This window comes from Vidua chalybeata, chromosome 13 (genome assembly GCF_026979565.1).
Source record: "Vidua chalybeata isolate OUT-0048 chromosome 13, bVidCha1 merged haplotype, whole genome shotgun sequence".
NCBI classification, from domain to species: domain Eukaryota; kingdom Metazoa; phylum Chordata; class Aves; order Passeriformes; family Viduidae; genus Vidua; species Vidua chalybeata.
The window spans coordinates 14130231-14144587 of record NC_071542.1 but is presented as its reverse complement, the minus strand read 5'-3'; the positions used below and the strand labels follow the sequence as shown (position 1 = coordinate 14144587).

At 45.8% G+C, this 14357-nt stretch overlaps 1 protein-coding gene across 2 annotated transcripts in view; it reads left to right on the top strand.

The window, feature by feature from the left end:
- AKAP13 (A-kinase anchoring protein 13) overlaps positions 1–14154 on the top strand; it is a 188671-nt gene extending 174517 nt beyond the window's left edge. For both annotated transcript variants that reach the window (XM_053954396.1, XM_053954395.1), the window contains 9 exons: positions 86–265; positions 981–1145; positions 2237–2305; positions 3182–3252; positions 3749–3793; positions 4926–4976; positions 5313–5762; positions 7467–7779; positions 8607–14154. In XM_053954396.1, coding sequence (XP_053810371.1) covers positions 86–265; positions 981–1145; positions 2237–2305; positions 3182–3252; positions 3749–3793; positions 4926–4976; positions 5313–5762; positions 7467–7779; positions 8607–8656 — 1394 coding nt within the window. In that variant the 3' untranslated portion in view covers positions 8657–14154. The remainder of the gene's footprint in view (positions 1–85; positions 266–980; positions 1146–2236; positions 2306–3181; positions 3253–3748; positions 3794–4925; positions 4977–5312; positions 5763–7466; positions 7780–8606) is intronic.
- The last annotated feature ends 203 nt before the right edge of the window (positions 14155–14357 follow it).

The window sequence follows — 14357 nt, the reverse complement described above, 5'->3', positions numbered from 1 at the left end:
GGGGCCAGTATCTCAGAAATCGCTCAGGTTTCCTTGCCAAAGCTTTTATTTTGTCTTCATCCCTGTTTTTGGTTCACCCCCACAGAACAACTTCAGCAGAAGGATAAACAGATCCTGCTCTTGCTGGAGGAGAAGACGAAGATCTTCCAGGACATGGCGGACAGTTCTGTGCAGGAGGAGATGCCAGACTCCAGGCTGCTCTTCAGAGCCAACACAGAAGAGGCTCCAAAAGGAGAGGCAATCATGAAAACGGCCATAAATGAAGGTGAGCCAGTCATGTGACATGTAAATTATAGTAGCCAACTATAATTGGTTACCTTCAGTGAAGGCATCAGTTCTCAAGCACTAGTTTTGCAGGGGACATCTTCTCTTTGTCAGAATAACAAGGAGAAACTGCTCCTCATGGTAGTGTCTCCGGGACAGATCAGGAAAGGAAGCATATATTGGGGGGGTGTTGAAAGAGGGTGGAAAAGTCAGCACAAAGAAAACCATGCATTGAACCTGCTTTGGGGTCAGGAGCAGCATGGGATTTATCCTTGGCTGAAATTTGGACCATCCAGGCTTATGCTGTTCTTCAGTCTTAGCAAGATGTGAGGGTGGGGCTTGAGTTCCAGCAGGTGCTTGTGGTGCCTGCAAGGGACAAGCAGTTCTGTTGACAAAGGCAAGGGTAGGTGGAAACTCAGGCTACTTTTCAGTATGATCTTTGGAGAGGCTAAAATTATTAAATGCTGTTGTCAGAGAACATTGAGGTTGCCTGAAGGAAGAGAGGTAGGTGTAAGCTTGTGCAGAGCTCCAAGAGTTGAAGTTAGTGGTCAGACAGAATGAGTTTTTGCAGGGGCAATATGTACTGTTCATGTCCTTGTCACAGAAACCTAGATTCTTTGTACACCAAATAATTTCTGACCTGAGCTCAGGCAGGGATTAAAATAGTTCAGAATCCTGAGGTGGCCTTTAACAAAGACATTGCTGCTTTTTATCAGTTGAACTGCTGCAAGACCTGGTGAACAGGAGCCTGGGCACTGCCCTTGGACAGCAAGTCAGCAGCACTGCCATGGATCAGGAGGGAGGAGTTGGCCCCATCTCACTCCCTAGAAGGGCAGAAACTTTTGGAGGATTTGACAGTCATCAGATGAACGCCTCCAAGGGTGAGTAGTTCTGTGTGCACGTCAGAATTTGTTAATAACACACGTCATCGTATCCTCTTGCTTCAGAAGGACTTCAGCTGGTGGTTTGGGTTTCACAACTCTCCAGCAATAGTTGATAGATAAAATCACAGATTAGGAAAAAAGCCTATGTACAGGTGGATTGATGGTAGCTGAGAACCTGTGACTATACAAGGGTTAAACATCTGAACTCTTCACTCCTCTCTGTGCTCTCTCTAAGTAATATTTGCTATTTTACTTATGTTGCCACATGAAAGCATTTGGCTTCTCAATAAATTAGTTTCTTCATGTTATTATTGTAATATCTACAGGTCTGTTCTTTGTTCTTCACTTTTCTTCCCAGCAGGAGCCTGATGCTGTTGCATTTACAAATGGATGTGGATATTGCTGAATCAAACACCTTCTCCCCTGTCTCTGCTCTCTATGCATTTATGTTCCACCTACATCTGCATGTATTATTCCTCCAATTAAGTCTCACCCAAAGAAATGCGTGACTACTTATTTCAGCTGCATACTTGGCTGCTTCCCAATGCCCTCTTTCTTTGCTCTAGTCATCAGAAACTTCCTTGTCCTCAAATTCCTTTCTCTGTGGTCTTACTCACACTCCCAATACAACCAGTTTTGCTGTGCTAGTGTCTGTCTCAGCACTGGCATCGTTGGACCTCGTCTGACCTCCAGCATTAAAGGAGCAATGTTAGCTCCAGACAGTCAGACATGAGAACTATGTAGAGGCTCTCCCAGCTCTGCTGGAGAGCTGCAAAGCCCTCCACAGGCCTTGTCACCATGATGACAAATATACTCACACTGGAGGGGTTTGTTGAGGGTTATGCCTCTCTCTGTTGCAACGATGAATGCGACAACCTCAGCTGTTGCCCAAATCTAAGCTTTCTGTAGAAATACCCTCCGATTCTAATTCAGTAGTTGTAGGGTCTTGGGAGATTTTGGGAAAAAATGCAGGGTTTATCTGTTCTGCCCAGGAGGTATGAAACCTGGCATTCTCTCCAGTTCTGTTCACAACCTGTGAAACCTTGGGCAAGGCTTATAACCTGACTCCCCTTCATTCTCCCCTCCAGCCAAGCAGAAGGGAGGAGTTTCCTCCTGCAGAGAGGTGGAAGGTCCCAGGACGTGGCGCAGGAGAGCAGGTCTGTTAGGAGGACTTGAGGGTCAGCCTCTAATAGCAGAGCCAGCCTCGGGGGTGGGGGGAGGAGAGGGCTTTACACCAGGTGTGGTGCCCTTCACGCTGCTGCAGATTCAAGTGTATGTAAAGTCTTTAAGAGTGGCAGAAGGAACTGCAGGTGTGGGTTTTCCCCATGGGCTGCATCTCAGCTGGCAAAGGAGTACAATAGTCTTGGCAAGAGCTAGAGGATGGAAAGTCTGCATGACTCCTTTTGAGCAGAAGGGCAGCACAGGGGGAGGGTCAGAGCCCTCTTGTCCCCACAGGTCAGTTCAGTCCTGCTCAGGAGCACTGATATGAGCCACCCAGGGGGAAGTTAGAAAGAGAAGCCCAGTGTCCCTTTGAAGATCCAGGTATCTGATAGCTAAGGTTAATGATAAATTGTTAGCATAGAATTACACAGGGTGTTGCACAGCAGTATCTGACCCAGATGTAAATTGCACAAGAGAGGCATTGAAACTATACCTGCAATAATATACCCTGATATGATTCTGTTATCATCCTCCATCTGCTCTTATGCTGCCTCATGTCTTCTCAGCAAGTATTCTGTGGTAGTAGACAGCAGTGCAGGGGCTAGACAGAGCACCAGCTAATAGCTGAATTTATCAGCACGTTCTCTGAAACCAAAGTCAACCCTAATCTAAATTCACATCCACTTTTTCTGGTAGTGCTGACGTGTTCCGTATATTTAGGGCTCAAATTCATTTAGTTAAAATGTCAAGAGCTCTGTGCCCGCTTTTGTGGAACACGTGAGTTTCCTGTATTAAATTCCTCAGACTTTAGCAAGTTCACCTCTGCCTTAAAATGTTGAATAACTGATGTCAATGCTGGCTTCTTCCTTTAGGTGGAGCGAAAGATGAAGGCGATGATGCTCAGGACCTTCGGAGAACAGAGTCAGACAGCATTTTAAAGAAGGTATGCCTTGATTTGTGTGTCTGAATTCAGATTTCAGGAGTGACAGCTCTAGCCTTAAAAAAATGCCTGAAAATTTCTTGACAATTAGATACATCCTAATAAGTTAAAAATAAAATTAAACATGACATACGCACGCAAAACCACTCACTTGAAAACCGCCGCAAATCAGTTTTACTCCTTAATGGCACAGGTTAGCTGCCATCTGTCTGCAGGTCAGCCAAAGCATTTGTTTCATTTTGCATTGTTATTGAAATGCTAAGGTCAGCTACAACCTTGCACTTTTTCTTTATGGGGATCGATCCATCATGTAACTACATAATAATACCTAATTAACATTTTATTCTATATGATTCTAAATGGCCTAAAAACATGCATGAATTCTCCCAAAATGGAACGTGGAGGGGAGTGTTTAATGGATGTGTCATTAGTTCAGCTTCCGAAGGCATTTGCTATGATTTTTCATTGTCCTCATGTTAAATTTGTGATCTTGTCATAGGGTGGAAATGCTAATTTAATGTTCATGCTGAAAAGGAATAACGAGGTAAGAATTGATTCCGTTGCTCAGCTGTTCCCTTCATTTAAGTGGCTAGAGAATTTGTCTCAATAGGTGATAATGTAGAAGAAAACACATTTAATTTGCTGAAGCACATCTAGACTTTTAAATACATTAAGCTGAACCCACTGTGTCATTTATTTGTTTAACCTTGAATGTTTAGACAGAGAATTCACTGATTGTCATCTGCTTGCCAGCAAGATGATATGTGCTGATTATAAGCAGCAAGGGTTAATTACTACCAGGATGCACAGGGCTGTATTTATTGTGCATCTGCAGACAGAGAGAATTTAATTTTATGTTGCAGGTGCAGTGAATTGGGGCAATTAGATTTCTATTCTCCCTTTGATACGCATTCATAACTCCTAATTAGCATTAATGACAAAATGAGAAGCAGTTCTCTTAATACTGGCTATCACTCCACTACTGCAACTACTGAAGTGCTCTTTTTTCTTCTTGAAATTAATTGTAGGATATGAGAGATTCAGAGAAATTTTTAGCTAGGCTAAATTTAGGGATAGCTTGCTCTGTATTGATGCATGAGGTGTTTGCATTTCTGTATTTTCAGAAAGCCTTCAAGAACACACCTGCTGCGCTTGTGTGCCTGCTGTAGTGCAGCTTTTCTGCCTGGTGGCAGTGGGTCTTGTATGGATCAGCTGGGGAAAAAGGGCAAAAATAGTCCCCATCTATTTAAAGATTGCTTTTTTTTTTTTTTCACCCCTTGAAATTTTTTTCCTGAATTTTTAAAGTGAACTTCTGGGCTTCATCTCAATTACTCAGCTTGTTCTTGAGCAAGCTAATGCTGTGGGAAATGGTTTGCAGAGACAACCCAGGACTTCCCATGAGCTCTGTGCCAGGAGGTGCCTCTGCAGATGTTTCTTCCCCTGCTGCAGTGACAGCTAGGGAAGGGAGGGAGGTGATGCCAGGCACTTCTAGGAGATGTTTAAGGGATCTACTGGTGTACTGGGCAATGATGCAGTCATTGCAAGGGAAGGGTGAGGAAAAGCAGGGTGCAGAGGGATGGCTGTGCAGCACTGGTAGGACACAGAGCAAGATAGGGTGCTGTCCATGTACCCAGCACCCAGTGAGATCTAACAGCAACGCTTCTGTTTTCTCGCAGCAGGTCCTCCAAACCATTACCAGCCTCCATAAGCTGCTCAGTGCTTTGCAGGTAGGCTTAGCCCTTCATCCTGCTCCCACACACTGCTTGCCCGAGCTGCCAGTCCTGCTTTGCCCCTTGTCTCCCCTTTTTGTGTCACAACCCTGCATGGCTGGACACCCCACGGCCAGCTTGCAGGCTGTGGGATTGAGCTGCTGCCTAAGGGAACCAGTGCTGGCCTGAATTTGGGAAGCTGCTGGGGGAGCTGCTTTGCCAGCATGCTCTGGTAACCAGGCACGGTGCTGGGCTGGGCTCAGAAGGGGTTCAGTACAGCACCCTGAGGTTTTCAGGGACGGGCTTCTCCCCACGGAGAGGATGCTGCAGTGATCTCTGTCTCCTCTGTCCCAGGGCGTGGTGCTGCAGCAGGACACCTACATCGAGGACCAGAAGCTGGCTCTGAGCGAGAGGGCTCTGAGCCGAAGCTTCTTCCGGCCCACCTCGCTGCTGGAGCAGGAGAAGCAGCGCAGCCTGGAGAAGCAGCGCCAGGAGTTGGCCAACCTGAAGAAGCAGCAGACACAGCACCAGGAGGAGAGGCGGAGGAGGGAGAAGGAGTGGGAAGTCCGGGAGAAGGAGCTGGCAGAGCACGAGGCCGAGCTGGCGCAGCGCGAGGAGCAGGTGCAGAGGCAGAGGCAGGAGCTGGAGCGCGAGCGGGAGGAGCTGCAGGTGAAGAAGGCGGCCTACCAGCTCGACCTGGAGAGGCTCCGCACGGCGCAGAAGCAGCTGGAGAGGGAGAAGGTGCAGCTGAAGCAGGACGTGGAGAGATTTGCTCAAATGCGGCAGGAGCCTGACCACAACCAGGTAAATGATGCCAGGCTCCTAGGGAAGCTGATCCCTGCAGGGAGCTCCCAGCCAGCTCCTGGGTGAGCTGCATGCCCCTCACAGGGCACGCAGCTATGCCGGACATGTGGGCACTGGTATTTAAAACTGGCTTTTCCCTCACATATGATGTGCAGAGCTGCAGTTTTTGTACCTCTGGAGCTGCTAAGGCATTGCCAGTGTTGGTGCTTCGTGGTGTATTGGGGGTGCCTGGCCAGTGCTGGGCAGCCTGAGCTCTGCCCACTTCCCTGCCTGTGTGCTGCGGGATGGTGCAGAGGAGGTGGCAGGCTCCCAGGAAAGATGCCCAGGCAGTCCCAGGGGGTTGGCACTGCCTGATGTTGACCTTCACCCAAGGGCTGAGCTCTGGGGAGTGGTCAGGCAGAGGGGACATCCTTCACAGAAACAGCCTGAGTGTTGTGGGTAACCTGCAGCCTCCAGCTGTCACAAAAACCACTTGTGAGGCTGATAACTGCAGGGCAAGGCTGTTCACATTCTGACATCCATCTCCAAAAGCATTCTCAATATCCAGCAGAGATGGCATTGCCCTTGTCCTGAAAAAACCAAGCACCTGCAATCCAGTTGTGGCTCAGTCAGCAAAGGTCCCCAGCTCTGCTGGAAGAGGCTTCTGGTGTCTGCTCACAGCCACAAAGAAAAGCCACACACAGATACTGGTTTGGGCATTTTTCAGCAAGCTAAGGTTTAATTCCTTTACAGCTCTGCAGCAGTCTGACTGAGGAGAGCCAGCACCATTGGCAAAACATGAGCTGAATTTAATCCTTAAGCCTGTTGATCATTTGTTTGTTTGTAACTCACTAATTCTGACTCTAATTTGCTTAGAGCTGTAGCAGAGTTAGTTTATAAATGTTGGATTGCGGAATGGGAATGATTTTCAATGCCTGAACGGCCTAATTGTGGAGCTGAGCAGTGAGCTCTGAAAAGCTAATCACCAAAGGAGGTCCTGCTCCCTCCCACCTGGCTCCTGATCAAGCCAGAAGTTTTCCAAGCAGCCAGTGAAGCTGTTCCAGCTCCAAGTACTTGTAGACAAGGGGCATGGATGATGTGGGAGAAGCTGAGCGGTAAAATGCCTGCAAGGCCTAAGAGATTTAGGAGAAGGAAGCACCTTCTCAAAGCAGGTATCTGACTGACATTGCAGAGCTATTAATAGAGTGTTCAGTCAAGCTTTGTTGGGCTTGTTTTGATCTTCCCTTTGAATGTGCAAGCTCAATTACATCCTGAGACAGGAAAAAAAATATGAAAAATGCTTTTGCTTTCATCTTTTGCTTGGGAAGGCTTCCTTTGACACATGGTGCTCCTGTGCCGTGTGCTGGCGTTCCCTTCCCAGAGAGGCACGCTGCTCCTTGGCCTCCTGCCACCATCTGTGTGTGCAAATGATGCAGGGTGAGTCTTGCTATTGAGATCTTAGGGAATATTTGCCCTTGGCTTGTTGATACATAGCAGAGTACATGTAGGAGCAAAAGATAGTGGAGTGTTACTCTCTTTGTGCCTCATATTTTCATCTTGAACAGAGAGGGCTTTTCTCTCTTTACTTTGCCTGGATGGGGACAATGTTTTACCTGGTGAATGGGCTGGATATTCACAAGAACAACCTCTGTGAGTGGTCTGGGACACACCTTTTCTGTCCATGTTCTCTGCTAGCCTCTTTCATGAAACACTTTTCCTTTCTAGGTTTCAAATCTACATGAGAAACTTGCAAGAGTCTCCTCCCAGTCCAGCACTGACGAATCCTCCATGCAGAAGAACCCTTCCCTTCCTAAACAAGGGCACTTTGATGCAGAACTTTCTGTCTCCCCCAAAAGGAACAGTCTTTCAAGGACACACAAAGAGAAAAGCACTTTCCATTTGCTTAGCACAACAAACCAGACTAACAAGGCAGCTGAGGAACAGACCCAGATGCCTACTCGCCTCTTCAGTTTAGCCAAACCAAAGGAGAAGAAGGAAAAGAAGAAAAAGGGCAGGGGACATCGCTCCCAACAGTCTGGTGAGTGTCAGGGGAGCTCACAGGTGTTTTTTTAGGGTTGGTAAGCTGGTTGTTTTCCTTCAGCCAGCAAACTTGTGGAAGCCACAAAATCTGGCTTTAAATGAGGATGGTGACACAGGGATGGGGAAGAGCAGCTGTGCTGAGTGGACTTCTCAGCTTGAAGTGATCTTCCATGGGTGTTTCTGCCTGTTTTGAGCCACTGGGGTTGTCAAAGGGACACAACATTCTTCTCATTGTTTCTTCCCTTCCCATCCCATCCTGAGCAGCCTCCATGGGCTGAATTCTCTGCTTCAAGGAGGAAAATGTTCTGCTTCAGTGTCAGTGCTTTCAGAAGGAGCTGCTGCTGGGATGCTCTTGGCTGTTGCAGCTCCTGAGGCATTGATGTCTGCTTTAGCTCTGTGGCAGTTTGGAAGTGATACCCACAAGCCTTCTGTTGGCCTCTCCCCTCAAGCTGGTATATTTTGTCTCTTGATCTGAAACAAAAACATACAGGGGGCCTTTTTTTTTTTTTTTTTGCCTGGTAGTTTTGCATCCCCTTAGGACTCAGAGCTGCACCTCAAACCTCTGACCCACATGAAATTTGATCACATGCCCTCGGATGACCAGTTTCATTCATGCTAGCTCGCTGATGTTTTCCAGCCTGTGCACAGGAAATCTCACCCTTACAAGGTGTCATTTCATGGTAGCTGATCAGGGAACTGAACATCTTTTAAGGGGCCCAGTGGATTTGGCAGACAGCGGGGTTTCTGTGCACATGGAGCCTTGCTCTGCCTGCTGTGTCCTCTGTTCTCATAGTGATTCCCACATGATGTTTTTTGGTGCTACAGATTCTCACTCATCAGAAGCACCTCCAGAGGGTGAGGAGATCTTCTGCTGAGCATGGACTATTCCAGTGGTCACTCGTGGCATTGGCACCGTGGACATCTCCCTGCCTGTGACACAGCACGTGGCTGGTGCCTGCGCTGGACAAGCATCTGGAGGTTTTAAATAAAAGAAGTTCTGAAGTCTGCTAAGTGGTGGATAAGGGCCTCTCTCCTGTGGTTTTAGGTGAATTCTCCCTGCAGAGGCTGTGCCTGCATGGCACACAGGACCATCTCCCTGTGCAAACCTGAGGTCAAATGAATTGGGATAGATGTTGTCTCTTCTTACTGCTAAAGGATGAGAGAACATAGCCTGTGCCTTCAAATTCCCCTTTTCTGGGGAAAAGAACCAAAACCAAGCATTTAGCAAAAGATTAGGACTCTACAAATGGTGCGTACACACTGGCATATATAGATATACTGTATATGTACATATATGTATCTATGTATCCACTGGGATATGCTTACAGTCCCTGCAGCCAAGGTCCACCCGTGGGGATAGATGATACCTGAGGACTTTCAGGGAGTGTGTAGATATTAAATATCTTGCCCTTACTGCTCCGACTGTAACACAGTGACCTGCACACCCCTTTTGTGCTCATGGGATAAGGGATGTTTGGTTTCAGAAGGGTACATTACACCATGAAGCAGTAACAGCATTCAGAAGCAACAACTCAGAGGATAAAAATTAAAATTTAAAATCATTATGAACAACTTCAGTGGGGCAGAGAAATCAAATGTCAAACTTTTTCTAGAGTCAAGCAGAACATTACTGGATATATTTAAAATGGCACAGAAAAGAGAATTTTGGTAGGCTGGTAAGGCAATCCCAGGGAGCCAGAACAGACTGTTCAAATGGAAGCCACAGTAAGCAACATTTTTTTTACACAATCTCTTTGAGCTCCAGCTCAGTCCCTCCCATCCCCAAAGTAAAGATTATGTTTTTGCCAGAATAGAGCTCTCCAGTTGCATTTGACATCCCCATACACGCCTAATGACTGAGTGGGGGACTGGCTAAAAATCTGCTTTTAGGGATCTTCGTTCTGTTGTGTTTTTCTTAGCCTGCTTTTTGTGCTACCGTTGGGCTTCTGTTTCTCTGGATTTTCTCACTTGCCCTGCTCGTTTCTGAGGCAGAGTGAGAGCAGCAGTGTCCGAGCAGGTCAGTGAGACATCGTGGAGCAGCGGGATGGGCTCCAAGGAGATGGCTGCTGTCCCTATGGCTGTGCAATACCGGCCACGTAGGAACCATTTCTGGGGAGAAAAAGGTTCTGATGGACAAACCCCCTGTGGGACAGGTCTGGAGGCCAGTGGCATGTCCCTGTGGCCTCTGGGGTGGAGTGTCTGTGCAGAATGGGAAGGTCCAAGGGCAGCTCTTGCTGTGCCAGCTGTGAGGTGTCTGTAGAGTTGTGGAATACAGACATGTGTTCAGTGGGGGAGAAGAAATGCAACAAGACATACTTTTCTCAAAAATCACCTTTCTCCCAAACCCTGTCAGGAGAATTACCCAGGTGGATTTGTAAATTGTTACCAGCTTCAAAATAGGTCAAGGTTTTGCTCAAGAGTTTGAAACTGTCAGGTACATTTCCTTTCCTACCAGTTTTTTTTCTTTGAAATAACAAATAATTTCTCTTCTTGTACTACTGTTTGATTTCAGTTTGCTCTCAGACTTGTCATGAGCTGATGACCCGCAGCAATTTTCAGAGTTAGTGCTGATGAGTATCAGCAGCATTGATGGTGAGGTGGATGCTTGGGCTGAGCTGTCTTGGTGCAGGAACCCTGCTTGCTTTGGAAGCTCTCTATACTATTAAAACTCAAAAGAAAAAGAGGAAAAAAAAAAGAAAGGAAAAAGGGTTGAGATTTATTTTTATTTTGTTTTTTTTTTTTAATATTATTTGGTGCTTGTTCTTAATTGCAAGCAGGGCTTGCAAAAATATTTATCTTTCATTTTATCTGAAAGAGTTTTTTTAAAAGTTTACTTGGTTTTATTTTTTAATTTCTTTTTATTTTTGCTTTTGTTTGGGGAATAGTTTGAGGTTTTTTTTCTCTTTCCCCTCTTTTTTTTTTTTTGTTTCTTTATTTGTTTTGTTTTCTTACCAAAAGATTGGTAAACCAAATGTTCTCATCTTCCTGTTTCCAACAAACCATGGGATTGGGCAGTAGTGCTTTGCAGCTCATTCCATGCCCAAAGTCACACAATTTCAGCAGAGAGCTTTCTTCAAGGCAGAGCATCTTCAAGCCAAAAAAAATCTGGAAAAAGACACAGTGACTTCAGACAGGGCTCCTTCTGTGAATTAGTTTCCATGTTTAAAGATTTTGGTTAGGTTTTCTCATTCCCTTTGGAGGCAAAGGAAAAAGCAAAGCATGGAGTGCCTTGCAGTGATGAGAGGGTCTAGTTGCTCTCCAGGACCCGAGGGGAGTTGAAGGAGGCATGTGCTGGTGGTGTGGTGTTACCTTTTTCATAAGAAAACCACCAACTTCAGAAAGTATCTTCTGCCCTGCTGCTCATACACCTGCAAACACGAATGGGCCAAGCTGAAATTTCTGGAAACCAAAGCAGTGCGTGGCTCATGTACCGTTGTGTGAACAGAGACCAGGGCACTGCTACATCTGAGCTCCCCTCAGTCTGGAACAGCCTTTGCCACTATGAACTTTCCAGTTTATCCCACTGTCTTTTCCCCAGTCCCAGCACATGCTATATTCACAACACAGCAATGTCCCATGGCTCTGAGAAGGGCACCAAAATGCAGATGAGTGACCCAGGGCAGCAGGATTGAGTCTGCCCGGCTTCACCATCTCTCCTGACCTGTGTAAATCAAAAAGAGCATTCAGTGCCTGATGTGCAAATACTATTGGCTAAGTGATCTCCCAAGGTCCCTGTGGTTCCTTGACAGAAACCACAGGTGTGAGTCAGAAATACAGTGACCAGAAATCCTGTGTACCAAAGCTGTTTCTGTCTTAAATTCTGGTGGCCAGACCTTTGTCCCTGGAGGATGCCTGTTACTGTATGATTCACTTTTTTGGAATGAAGCCTCTCCTCCCATGCTGCTTCCTCCTTCTTTCACCTTTAGGAAAGTAAGGGCTTGTTTTTATCTCTTTAGCCTTTTATTTTTCCCATCTCAGGTTTTCTTTGGAAAGGCTTGGCATAAGTTCCCAGAGTCAGATTCCTGCTCTGATCCCTGAAGGTTGTCTAGTGTTGTCTGCTAGAGTATTGTCCCAGCTTGACAGCACCAAAACCTTTCCTCTTCCTGGCCTTAAAATTGCATTTGCTCCAGTTCCATGCCTGGCATCCATCCTGCAGTTGTTGAAAGCATGTTATTTCTTCAGCCCAGCCTGCTGCTAGTTCCCAGAGCCAGTCCCTTGATCTCATTTGGAGCACCCCAACCACTCTGTTTTGCATGGGGTTCCTGGGACTCAGAGTAGGTTCAAAAACATCTCTTTGAAGCCCATGTTTTTGGAGGAGAAGAGGATCCTGCGAGGGCTCTTGGAGCTGTTTGTGCTGGTGTTTCTTGGAGGGCAGAAATCAGATTTGATTTTCTTGGGCTTTTCTTGGCCTGGTCTTTGCCACTGCCCAAAAGGAGGGGTTTCAGTGTCCAGGGAAAGTGAGAGTGTGGGCTTAGACAAGTATAGAAGTGGCCAGTATTAGCTGGGGGTGTCAGAATACCCAGCAGCAGAAAGTAACTATAGCAAAGGGTTGGAGACTCGATGGGGCTGTGTGGGCTTGGCCTTAGATTCTTTTAAATGAAGTGATCATCTCAACACATAATTTGATGTCAGTTTGATGCCATAAAGCACTTTAAATGGAACTGGTCTTGCCCCTTTTAATTATGGTTATTTGGAGACAATCACTTTTGCCATTGCTTCCCCCTCTGTATCCCAGCAAAATCAGAGCTTCAAGTAGGCGTGTTCCTGGTTTGGTTTGGCTTTTCTCTGAGAGGGGAGGACGGGCCAAGCTGTTTGTATTATTTTTAGACCAAAGTGGGTGTGAATCTGACTACAGTCCCACTGCAAATAGGTTAAGTGGCAGGATAAGAGAACTAGCTTCTGTTGGCTCAGGTATATCCCCCAGGAGAGCTTGTGTCAGCTTCACCATCACCTTCCTCATAGCAGGTAGGGAAGCAGCCCCACCAGTGGTTTTCCCTCCATCTCCTTTTTCTTGGAGAAACTCAGAGTGAAGGAGATGTGAGGGGATGCATCCAAATAAGTGAGGCCCTTTCCGTGCACTGAGGTGTTTACCTCCCAGTGCCCTCCCCGGGACAGGAGCTGTTGTCCCCACTGAGGGTGGACTCTTCCCTCTGGAGGTGTGGCAGCACAGTAAGGCCATCAGCTTGTGTGGATTTGCATCCAGAGAGTCCAATCACCTTTGCACCTTCCTTGAGTCACTAGGATATCTCACAGCTATTGCTGAAACACCCAATTCCAGTCCTTCCACATGCCACCTAGTCAGAATAGGTTCTTCAGGTGCCAAATCCCAAGGAAGCTGTCTAGGATGTCTATGGCATGGAGCAAGGGAGGACTGGGCAGGGGACACAGGAGAGTATCTGCTAAAATCCCACAAAACATTCCTTGTTAACTAGAACTCTGGAAATTATTGTGCCTGCTGGCCAGGTTTGGGAATTTATCATGATTTAGGGCACTCTTTTAAGTAAAAAAACCTCCCCTGCTGCTCATAACTCTTGCTTCATTTGTCAGAAGGGGCACCAATCCACAATTCTTCATTGGTGATACAGCTAATTTTTAAATATAGGTGAGCTGAACTGGCCAAATCTCCTACACCTTGTGCTCTTCAGTCTTGAGAAGTGTAACACCAGCTCCTGCGTTTCCAGGGCTCTGTGCCCTTTCCTTCCACGTGCATTTCACTGACACTGATGCTTTGCCCAAATATAGTTCAGCTTCCATTGCTTGGGGGAGGGGGGAACAGGATAACACTGCTTTGCATACAGCTATGAGCTTTGTATGTATTTAAGCTGTCTATAGGTATCCATCCTTTCCGTGCTCTAAAGTAATGCTACTATTTTCTTTATCAATATTAAACACTGACTCAAAAAAAAAAAAAAAAAAAAGAAATAAAAATCTATGTCCAGTTCAGTTCGCCTATGGTTAAAGTTTAGCTTGGTGTTTATTTTGTACTAATATGGAATGCACTTGAGTAATTCCCAGAACATTGAGGTGTATTATAATAACCTGATATACCTCTGCTTTTGGTTTGTTTCTTATTAAAAAAAAAAAAAAAAAAAAAAAAAAAAAAAAAAAAAAGCTTTGCATTTTCATGTTGAACCCATAAAGAAAAAAAGTTGGGGAAAAAAGATTTTTAAAGAAGAGGGTAAAACCTAATTGCTGTATGTTAATTTGTAATTATGTAAAAAGTGAGCAGGTTATTGACTGTAAAATTCTTCAGTTTTTCTGCCAGAAACCATTAGGTTTTGTAACAAGCTTTTATTTATCTTCCTTTTTAGTTATCAGTATCAACCTCTTGTAAAGTCATTCTTCCTCTAAATAAATTTGATTTTAAGTCTGAGTTTTCTGCCTGATTTATTCCCACACCTTTGGTATTTTTGCCGATGACTTTTTTTGCACCAAGGCTGAATGAAGAGCCCTAACCTCAACCTGTAATCAATGTTTGCATTGCGTTTATCATCTCCATTCCAGTTTGAGCTCACTGGACTCTTAACTTATTTTCCCCCTCTTAAAAGATTTGCATTTTACTGAAGGACAGATGGC